General features: G+C 50.1%; 1 protein-coding gene across 1 annotated transcript; it reads left to right on the top strand.

The window, feature by feature from the left end:
- The first annotated feature begins 6,550 nt into the window (after positions 1-6,550).
- LOC139706473 (sperm motility kinase 2B-like) lies at positions 6,551-9,202 on the top strand. Its single transcript, XM_071614760.1, has 2 exons — positions 6,551-8,743; positions 8,909-9,202. Exon 1 carries the CDS (start codon positions 7,083-7,085, stop codon positions 8,724-8,726), a length of 1,644 nt encoding a protein of 547 aa, XP_071470861.1. The 5' UTR covers positions 6,551-7,082; the 3' UTR covers positions 8,727-8,743; positions 8,909-9,202.
- Positions 9,203-11,531: the final 2,329 nt, after the last annotated feature.

The following is an 11,531-nucleotide window of genomic DNA, read 5'->3' as shown; positions in this document are numbered from 1 at the left end:
TAAAAACTGATTATTGAAATGCTTAATGAACTAAAAGAAGATCTAAGTAATTAAGGAAGAGAGAAAATAAAGGAGATGAAAGAACATTTCAATAAATAGAGATACTGAAAAGAAACCAATCAAAATTCCTAGAAATGAAAGATATAATACTGCTGAGAGCCACAGCCAAGTCAGAATGATGCATGGCATTTGTACCAGAAGGGAGTGGTTGAGAGGTGACGCCAGCATGCCATTGAGATGATGATGGTTATGTTAAGCTGTGTATTCAATTGTATATTAGACCCCTGCTGTCCCCCTGGGCCTGCTACTTTGGAGTTCTTGAGCTACTTTGGAGTTCTTGGGGGATTCCTGGAGAGTTTGCATTGGTTGGGGAGGTGCTGGAGGAGGGATTTCCGGTGTGTGGTGTTCCTGAAAGGGCCACGTGGGTGGCGTTCGTGGGAGTTCGGATAATAAAGGGGTTCCTATTTTGAACCCACAAGTGCCTCATGGCGGCTCAGTTATTTTGTGCCCAGCCAGACTGTGGCATTTGGTGGCCTGTGTGGGGGACGCCTGAGGCTTGGGGGTAAGTAAAATTGCTTGCCCCTGAGGAAAGGCGAGAGAATATGTGACCATTTCAAAAAACAATGTGTTCTTGTTTTGATTTGTTTTGTTTTTGTTTCAAGCTGCCTGTCCCTAGAACTTTCTCAAACAAACTGGGAAAAATGGTTGGCTCAAGGTTTGAAGTGGTTCGCCCCTGAGGAAGAGATAGAGATAGACCACGAATATACATTTCAAGAAAATAGGAAAATTGAAACAATGATTTTTTGTTCATTTTTGTTTCACTGTGTTTCGGTTTTGTTTTGTGTTATCTTGTTGGGTTGCGTTATCCTTGTAGCACAAATATGGGATTAGAAATTAGTAAAAAACAAACCGAAAGAGTGTTAAGTAAAATGCTAGAGGAAGGAGGCATCCCCAGTAAAACCAAGAGCAGTCAGGGCATACGTTGATACAATACAAAAATGTAGCCCATGGCTTTTTAAGGAGGAGTTGTTGAATATTCCACGAGGAGGAAATGAAGAACAACAATGAAAATCTACAAAGAGAAGAACTACAATAAAGGAAAAACCAACCAAAGGAGAAACCAAGTCAAACTAAATACCAAAATCCCCAAAATGACTGGTAATACAATTTGTGTCTCTTTTAACCCTTTTTGATAAATTTTTACACATAAAAATTTTAACTATAATATTAATTTTTCAGGTTTTTGTTTATTTTGTACTTATTGTTTTCCATTTCTCTTCACAAAGGTATACAAATATTTTCTTTAAAAGTTTTAGCATTTTATACATTATATTTTAATATATAATTAATCTGGTATGTGTATATATAGTGCCTGTGCTATGAGCTAAGGTATATTTTAGTCTCCTATAATTAAAAATCCATTATTCAAGATTCAAGGATGAAAAAGATCAATCAGAGTAAAAATTTTTAATAAGGTATTTTAAAAGGTAAGGGCAAGGTTGAGGGAAACTAACAAATTTTGTGAAGCACCTTTTCTTCCGTAACTTGGAGAGGTAGGAGGTGAAAGAAGAAAGAGCCACTATGAAAACCTTGTAGGAGAAGTCGACCTAACTGAAGTTATTTCCACCAAAAGCATGAAGAGACCAACACTCAGTCTAATAGAGTCTTATAAGGAGAAATAAAACACTTTGCTCTACTCTTGTATATTCTAAGTTTATCTCTTTGGTGTCCTTTTCTGACGGAACTCATTAAGAAACCACATAACAGGGGAACTTATCATGCAGCCTGCAGCATATGTCTCACCAAAACGTGAAAGATGGAGAGAGGAGCCAATATGGCAGCCACTGGTTACATGAAACTACTGAGTATTTGAAATGTATATAGTCTGAATTGAGGTGTGCTATGTGTTAAATAGACATTAGATTCCAAAGAATTACTAGAACAAACAAAATAAACATGAAATATCTTATTAACAATTATTTTCTTTGCAAATTATTTTGGTAATCCATTAGGTTAAATGAAAATATATTAAAATTAATTTCTCTATTTGTTTTTAAAAAAGGGAGTAAAGTAGAACAAGGTAACATATTCTATATCTTCATTGTAGTATTATGTGTCCATATTTATATGTTGTCATTTTTTATATCTGTGTTATTAAAATTCATATAACTATAAAACTAAATAGGGCAAATCGTACCATATAAAACTATATCTCAACAAACATGACTTTAAAAAGAAATCTAGTTCAAACAGTATTGGACACGTACTAACCACCTGGTAAGTAATGGCCATTATTATGATTCATTAAAATAATCAGCATCAAGCTGTTACTTAGTGGGGTAGGGAGGGGAAGCATGGGAGGAGTAGATGAACTCTAGATGGGGCAAAGGGGCGGGAAGGGAAAGGAGGGGGAAGGGGGTTAGAAATGATGGTGGAATGTGATGGACATCATTATCCAAAATACACTATAAAGACTGAATGGTGTGAATATACTTTGTATACAACCAGAGATATGAAAAATTGTGCTCTATATATGCAATGTGAATTGTAACACATTCCATTGTCATATATAACAAATCAGAACAAAAAAATTTTAAAAATTTTTAAAAATTACCTCTTGCTGTGGAATTCCAGATAGACCCCAATACAATCATACTGGTTGATTTCAACACACTTTTATCACCAATATATAGGTCATCCAAACCTAAAACCAATAAAGGTATTTTGACTTAAATAATACTATAAATCAAATGCACCTAATAGACATCTACAGCATATTTCATCTCAAAGCAGCTCTATTTATCTTCTTTTCATCAGGTTATGGAAATTTTTCAAAAATAAAACATATTCTAGGTCATAAGTAAGTCTTAGTGAATACAAAAAAAAAAGATATAATCTTGTATATCCTGTTGGGCCATCATGGAATGAAACTGGAAGTGAACAGCAAGAAAAATAATAGAAATCACATAAAACATGGAGATTGAACAGTAGTGTTTTAGACAAAGAATGGATCATAAAAGAAATGAGAGATAAAAATCAAGAAATCATTAGAGAGAAATGAGGACAGAGACAAAGTATATCAAAGTCTCTTGGAGAGTATGAAAGCACTCCTATGAGGAAATCTTATAGCATTGTGTTCCTACATTAAAAAATAGATTCCAAATAAGTTAGCTTATACTCTACCCTCAATTATTATAAAGGGAAGAAAACCCTAATTCCAAAATTAGTATAAGCCATAAAATAATAAAGATTATAGCTAAAATTAATGTAATTGAAAATTAAAAAGGTAATACATAGGATAAATGCAACAAAGAGTTATTTCTTCAATAAAATAAATGATTGATAAACCCTTACCAAACTGACCAAAAGAAATAGATAAAAGACCCAAATAAACAAAATCAGAGATGAAAAAGGAGCTGTAACCACAGATGCTTCTGAAATTCAGAGGATCATTAGAAACAATTTTGAAAATTTATACTTCAATAAACTGGAAAATCTAGAAGACATTGCTAAATTTCTAGACACATATGACCTGCCCAAATTGAACTAGGAAGATATAGAAAACCTAAATAGACCAATATCAATTAATGAAATTGAAACAACAATTAAGAGCCTTCCAACAAAGTAAAGTCCAGGACCAGATGAATTCTCAGCTGAGGTCTAACCAGACCTGTACATAAGAAATCACCAGTGTATCTCAAATTGCTCCATGAAATTGAAAGGAAGGGACCATTCCCAAACACAGTCTGTGAAGCAAGTAAACCAGACAAAAACATCAAGGAAAGAAAACTACCAATATCCCTGATGAACATAGATGCAAAATCCTTAATAAAAGATCAGCAAACTGCATTCAAAAACAGATCAAGAAGATAATACACCACGATAAAGTGGGTTTCATTCCAAGAATGCAAGGTTGGTTCAATATATGCAAACGGAGAAATAAAATTCACCACTTCACTAGAATTAAGAACAAGAATTATATGATCATCTTAATACCTGCATAAAAAGGCTTTGATAAAATCGAGCACCCATTCATGTTAAAAATGCTAGAGAAAGTAGGTATACATAGAAGAAACTTACAAACATTATAAAGGATATATGTAATGCGCCCAAAGCCAACATAATATTGGACAGAGTAAAACTGAAAGCATTTCCTCTAAAATCAGGAACAAGACAAGCATGTCCACTCACATGCTGCTATTCAATAGCGTTCTCTCAAACTCCAGCCAGAGGAATCGGGAAAAGGAGGAATCCAACTCTGAGGATGATATAATCCTATATTTAGAAGATGGCCCCCTCCAAAAAAAAAAAAAAAACCCTGAAGACATCTAGAGCTGATCCATGAATTTAGCAAAGTAGCAGGATACAAGATACCTCTCATGAATTTCAGCTTCCATAGGCTCCAAGTGGTTCTGCTGAGAAAGAAATCAGGGAAACAGACCTTTTACAATAACCTCAATTAAAAAAAGAAGAAGAGGGCTGGGGATGGGGCTCAAGTGGTAGGGTGCTCGCCTGGCAGGCGTGCGGCCTAGGTTCCATCCTCAGCACCACATACAAATAAAGATGTTGTGTCCACTGAAAACTAAAAAATAAATATTAAAAATTCTCTCTCTCTCTTTAAAAAAAAGAAGAAGAAAATTAAGGAGGAAAAAAAGATTAATGAATGAATATGGAAATTAATCTAAACAAGGAGGTGAAAGATCTCTACAAGGAAAATTATAGAACACTGAAAAAAGAAATTGAAGGTGACCTTGGAAGATGGAAAGATCTCCCATGTTCTTGGAGAGGCAGAATTAATATTGTGAAAATGGCCAACTACCCAAAGTGCTGTACAGATTCAGGGCATCCCCACCAAACACAAAGGACAACCTTCACAGAACTAAAAAATCAGTTCTAAAATCCACTTGGAAGAATAAGAGAACCCGAGTACCGAAGAGGTGGTGAGCAAGAAAAGCAACGCAGGAGGCCGTCCAGCTGGGCCTTACGCGGGGCTGTGGAGCTACAGCAACTAAGATAGGAAGAGACCCGTCATGAAGAAAAAGGAGCTGGGATCCCACACGGAGGCGTGAGGCGCAGCCGGGTGACGGGAGCACGGGATTTCAACACCCAGGGAGAGAGCCTGGTGAACGGAGGGAGAGAAGATGGGAGGGGGCCAGAAGCCAAACAATGAGCAGGGGTGCATGGGGCGCTCCCCCCACCCCCCCCCAGGAAGCCAGCCAGCCACGGGCAGAGGCTTGCAGAAAGCCCTGCGAGCAGAATGGCCCGGATTCTGCCATCACAGGGACAGGCTCCTCCAGAGCTCCGTGAGGGAAGAGGACGAGGCCCGTGTTCACAGGCTTCATCCCTGGGGGACAGAGAACTGAAGGGAGTCCACGCCTGCTGAACAGCTTCGTCACAGTGGAGATACTCCAACAGGAGAGCGCCACCTCGCTGGCTTGTCCTACAGACATCTCCGCGGCCTAGACATGGACGGCATGCCCAGGGGGGGCACAGGCCCAGCACAGCCCAAAGATGGGTGTATCTGGGACGTCAGAACTCCTTTGACAAAGGGCATCAATGGCAGCCGGCAGCCCCTCTGAGGAAATGCTACCTCATCGTGAATGGGAGCATCCTACCCCACTCAGGTCTTGTCAGCATCAGGTCTGGCTTGACCCAGGGGATCACATGGTGTCACTCCTCAGGCTCCGAGGTTCCCTGATAGTGTCCTGCACAGAGTGGTTCCTCCATGAGGGGCCCTGGACTGGCAGAGGGACTGCAGGGGAGAGAGTGCCTCGCTGTCCACACTTCTTTGCCTATTATGGCATGGGTCAGCTGACCTGGTCACATGCCACCCTCTGATCAGTTGCAGAGTGAGCGTGTGAAACGCACTCATTGGCTGACTGAGGTCATGTGCTCCCCCTGGGACTCTGGGTCCTAGAGACGTGGGACGTCCCCAAACCCATGGATGAGAAAAGGCTATTGGGGGAGGGGCTTCAAAGGGTAGAAGGGGTGGCGGTTGACACAGGTGAACAGAGGGCAGGCAGGACACAGCCCGGCCGTCCAGGGCCCCAGCCAGGGTCTGGGCCTCCTGCTCTGTGGAGGCTGAACTCACGCCAGCTGCCCCCTCCTGTGCAGCAGGGCTTCTGCCACCGCCAAGGAGCACCTTGCCCCCCCCAAACAGTGCCGGTCGTCCTGCCAAAGGTGTCCCCACTCCAGCCTGCGTCCTGGCCGGGTCTGTGACTCAGGATGGCTCCTCCCCCTGGGACACTGCCCCTGCCTGTCCCCACCTTTCTCAGTGGCCTTCATCCCTGGAAGGCGACCCACCCTCTCTCTCTCCTGTGGGCTGCAGGCAGGGTTCTGGCGAGTGACCTGATAGGACCCTGTGGGGCAATGATGAGGCAGGCGCCTGCCCTGGCCCCCACACCCCACCAAGGTCGGGAACGTGGTCCTGGGGCTCAGGGGTCGGAGCGTCTTGCACCAGCGTCCTGGCGTGAGGGGACTGCTACCACGCTCTGGACACCAGTCTGTCCCAGTTGGAGGAGACGGGCGCTGAATGGCTCCAGAGGACCTGGGGTGGGGTCTTCACGGGGCGAAAGCCACGACACAGTTGTGTACTGGCGAGGCACGGGCCCCGGGGCCTGGTCCAGCTCCTCCTTTCTCAGCAAGGAGAGGTCGGGGTCCCGAACACACGGGAGCACCGAGGTTCCACAGACCCTCCTTGTTCTGACCAGGAAGGTGGCCAAGGTCCCGGAGGCCCGAGTGGGAGATGCCACCGTGGGCCACCCCCAGGTGTGAGTGGGCCACTCCTGGCTGTGACCTCACAGGGGCCAGCATTGTGAGGCCCTTGAGCCAGCGGGGATATAAGGCCGGGACGAGGCTGGGACCTTGTCCACAAGCACAGGAAGCTCTAGGCAGTGACCTGTGGGACTCCCATAGTTAGCGCGTTTGGTGGTTGGTGGTTGGTGGTTCTGGTTGCGGTCTCGTGTTGGTTCTTTGATTTGGGGCTTTCTGTTGGGCTTTGTTGTGTTAGTTTTGCTTGTGTTCTTTGCTTTGTTTGTTGTGTTTGTTTTTAGCTAGCGGGCTTAGTGGGCGTGGGGCGGAGGATGTCTAGAGAGAGCAGTGAGCGTAGTGTGGTGCGGAGGGTGTGTCGGGACCTCGCGGCCTGCTCCTCCTTGGAGGAAGCCCTCACGGGCCGCTATGAGCCCCTGGGGGTCGTCGGGCAGGGCAGCTTTGCCAAGGTCTTCCTGGCCCGACACATCCTGACGGGGACAAAGGTGGCCGTGAAAGTCCTGCGGAAGGGGGCGGGGGCCACCTTGTCCTGGGTCTTGTCGGAGCTGGACATCATGAAGGGCTTGGAGCACCCGCACGTGGTGCAGCTGCTGGAGATCGTGGAGACCCCCGGCACTGCCTACGTGGTGATGGAGCACATGGCTGGGGGCCAGCTGGGCCAGCACATCCCGGAGGTCGTGGGCCTGTGGGAGGACGAGGCCCGCATGCTGTTCGGGCAGGTGGCCAGCGCCGTGGGCTACTGCCACGCGCAGGGCATCGCGCACCGGGACGTGAAGGCGGACAACGTGCTGCTGGATGCCGCGGGCCGCGCCAAGCTGTGCGACTTCGGCCTGGCCTGCAGGTTCAGGGCCGGAGAGAAGCTGGGCCTGCTCTGCGGCACCGTGGCCTACTGGGCCCCGGAGCTGCACCGGCGAGAGCCCTACGACGGCCCCGCGGTGGACGTCTGGAGCCTGGGTGTCCTCCTGATCCTCATGCTCACGGGCAGCGTCCCGTTCACCGGGGCCAGCTATGAGCAGGCCAAGGAGCAGGTGCTGCAGGCCAGGTACCACCTCCCGTTCCACCTGTCCGACGAGGCGCAGAGCCTGGTGTCCTGGATGCTGACCCTGGAGCCCGCGCACAGGCCCACGCTCCAGCAGATCCTGGGGCACCCGTGGCTGAGCCAGGATGGGGAACGCTGCCCGAGTCCTCCCGCCGAGCTGCTCCCCAAGCGCCCGGACACCTCCATCCTGCTGGCCATGCTGGACCTGGGCTACGGGCTGCAGGAGACCTGGGTGTCGGTGGCGACGCGCCAGTTCAACCAGGCCATGGCCACCTACCTCCTGCTGGGCCACCAGAAAACCCGGGGGGCGGGCTGCCAGGTGCGGCTGCAGGTACCTGGGCGGCCACAGGTGGGGCCTTGCCCGTCCCTGTCCATCCCCTCCAGCTTGACTCTGGGCCCAAGGTGGGGCGTCAGCAGGCCGGCCATGCGCTCCTGGCCCCTCTCGGCCTGTGAGCAGCAGCAGCAGCAGCCTGAGGAGCTCAAGCCTTCAGGGCAGGTGGGCAGCAGGAGAGCCAGCCTGCCCGCCATCATGCTGTGCAGCCTGTCGGCCAGCGTCCCTGCTCCCGGCCCCACGGCCCCTCTGCCCGGGTCCTCCCAGGCCCTGGCACCGGATCCAAGCTCCTCCTCCACCGCGCAACCCCCTGCTGGCTCCAGGACCCCTGGCCTGACCCGTGACACCGCCAGGGGATGGAGGGGAGTGGTCCGGAGTATGGCCACCTGTCTGGCGAGGCTGTGCTGCTGCGTGCAGGCCCCCAGGACTGGCTCCGGACGCTCCAACAGAGTGGCTCCCGCAGCTGGAGGGCCTGCGCCACCACCACCACCAGCACCCAGGGACCCCCCAGGACCTGCCCCCACCAGAGGTCAGGCCCTCAGAAGATTCTTCAAAAACAGAGTGGCTCCCTGGCCAGCGCCCAGCTGAGACGCCCACGGAGCCAAGTAGGTGGAGCGGTGCTGCCTTGGGTCTCACGTGTGCCTTGATGAGTGTCATCTCCAAAGGATGAATGGACACCCTCTGCCCTTGGGGGGTGCCACCAGGGTTAGGTCCACCTGGGCACCACAGGGCGGGCGACTCTGACTCCTAGCCCCTCTCATTGTCCACAGACAGGTGGCCCTGGTTCTACCTCACGAGGGCCAGCTGCTGGAGCAAAAAGTGCAACCTGCCCTGGCCGCCGCCTCCCGGACCCCTCAGGCAGGAGGACACCCGAAGACACCCGGACACCAGTGGGCCCCTGCGCCCCACCCGGATCCCACCTCAGGGACTTCTCCTTGGACACGTGCCCCGCCCTGCTCTCCTCTGCTCTCTCTCCCACCCTCTGGGGCAGAGATGCTTCCCAATAAGCTCTTCATCCATTCCCGCGTCCCACGGATCTTGGAATAAATTGGGTGCTCCGTGGGGATCAGCTGTTGTGTTCCTTGGCCGCCTCCTGGCAACAGTGGGAGAGTGGGTGGTGGTGTCACAGTGGGGAAGGTGTAATGGAGCAGTGACAGGGAGCCCTCCGGAGGTCCCCAAGGGCAACACGTGACCCAGAGTGGTCCCAGGGGAGGAGGCTGGGTGGGGGGCAGAAAGGCAGACCTTGTGCCTGGCCTGACACTGATGGTGCCCGGTCACCACTTTTAGAAGGGAACCCTGGACAGAGGAGCCACAAGCCCAAGCCCACCCTGGGGGGACACCCAGAGTGGCATGAGGAGGCACCGTGTCGCAGGCCCCGGGGGCAGTCAGGGTAGAGCTGTGGGTGCCTCCCCCAGAGTGGCTTGGAGGCTGCCGCTTGGTCCCTCCTCTGAATGTCCCTGCCAGGGCCTGGCTCTTGCCCTGGTGAAGCTTTAACCTCTCTAGGTCTTCGGCTGCGCGGGACCGTCCCTGTGAGCGTCCTGACCCAGGGACGGGCCCTTCAGCCTGCCACCCTGAGCTCCCCAGGGCTGCTGAGCAGGGAGCAGGACCACCTATGGGTGGGGGAGCTGGGGCGCAGGTGTGGGCAGGGAAGGGTGTGTGGCCAGAGCCCCCAGCCCCCAGGAGTGCAGGGCTGGCTGGGAGGAGCCGTTTTCCAGGTCTAGTGTTTGGAGTGAACCTTTCAATTCCCATCCCTTTGACTCGGGGTGTGGGCTCTGCCCCCCTTTCTTTGTGATCCCCGCGGGGTTTCCATTTGACGTGGGTCAGAGATCCCTGTCTTATGTGAATGGAGGGCAGCCTCACTTCCATCCTGTACTAGATGCGGACCCCACCCCCTCCCCCTGGGTCTCTGATGTCACAGAGCCACCCGTGTGTTCCTGGTGGGTTTGGTACCACAGACCCTCCACTGAGTCGTCTGAATTGGTCCCTTCCCCATGGACAAGAAAAGTGAGGCCAGCTTTTGTACTTGCCAGGAACTGGCCTTTCCAGAGACCCCTTGATAGACCCAACCTGATCTTTTCTTAAAATTGGGCATCTCGCCACAAAACCATGAAAAGATAATTTCGGCTTTACTATAAATTACTGCAAATTCTGAACCTACTTGGAATGCCTGCCCATGCCCTGAACTCACCCATGTCCGGTTTTCCCTGACCAGATAACAACCCTTTCCTAAACCTTAGTGACGCCTCATAAATTCTGGCCTTCCCTGGCTGGATAATGACCCTTTCTGAGTCTCTAAGATCTCCATAAATACTGATGCCAGGGCCAGCAAAAATGTAAACTTGTGTTATGCTCCTCAGAGTGTTGTTATCTGTAACCCCCCTTTGTGTAACTTTTTGGGCTATAAACTGGGCCGCAAAGAAGCCTCGCCGCTGTCCTTGGCTCCCACGATTTTGATGGGCAAGGTAGCCCAGCCGGTCGTAATAATAAGCTTGCTTTAATTTGATTTTAATTGGAGTCAGTGGTCTTTTCTTGCGTCCTGGTCTAACACCCTGTGTCTTCACCCATCTCTGAGTCCCTGCCTAAGGTCGTTCAGTCCACCACCAGGGACTCCTGTCGTGAAGGGCAGGTGCAGGGGAGACCGAGTCCCTTGGTTTCCCAGGGCGTGGTTTCAGGAGTGTGTTTCTCCAAAAGTGCTGCTGAAACTCCCCTCCCTTTGAGGGTATGGCGTTTCGAGCCTTCAGGAGGGTGAGTGCCGCAGTCCGGCTGCAGCAAAATAACCGGGAGGTGACAAGCAACTTGTGTACATTGATACAGCAGGAGTGGGAGCCGTTTATTGTAGGACAGGAGGGGTATATATACATAACTAATTCCACACAGCTTATCTTAATTAACAAACTAGATATAGCAGTCAACCAATAAGGAATCATCATCTTAATGATTACACACAGCTTAACATAATTGACATAATCTAGACACAGCAGTCAGTCATTAAGGAATCTCTATCATCTTAATGGCTCGCTGGTGTTACTTCTCAAACCACTCCCTCTGGCAAGATGCCAGGTGCCATCTTGAGTTGTTTATGGACCCTATCAGGTGAGGCCCTGGGGCCCTGGCTCCCCGAGGGGATGTGTGCCTCAGGGCTGGACCTCGTCTTCATCTAGGGGTGGGCCTTCAGCTACCCTGAATTCCAAGGGGTGCAGAGCACAGAGCCACACATCCTGGAGTGGGGACACCTTTGGCAGGAGACCGGCACTGTTTGGAGGGGGCAAGGTGCTCCTTGGCGGTGGCAGAAGCCCTGCTGCACAGGAGGGGGCAGCTGGGGTGAGCTCAGCCTCCACAGAGCAGGAGGCCCAGACCCGCAGAGGGGAAGTTCGAGGGGCTTGGAGAGTCTGG

The sequence above is a fragment of the Marmota flaviventris genome, chromosome 7 (assembly GCF_047511675.1).
Source record: "Marmota flaviventris isolate mMarFla1 chromosome 7, mMarFla1.hap1, whole genome shotgun sequence".
In the NCBI taxonomy this organism is placed as follows: Eukaryota; Metazoa; Chordata; class Mammalia; order Rodentia; family Sciuridae; genus Marmota; species Marmota flaviventris.
Note: the sequence above shows the minus strand (reverse complement) of the source record. Positions and strands in the feature narration are given on the sequence as shown.

Coding starts and splice junctions, on each gene's coding strand:
- LOC139706473 (XM_071614760.1), top strand. CDS start 7,083: ATGTCTAGAGAGAGCAGTGAGCGTAGTGTGGTGCGGAGGGTGTGTCGG.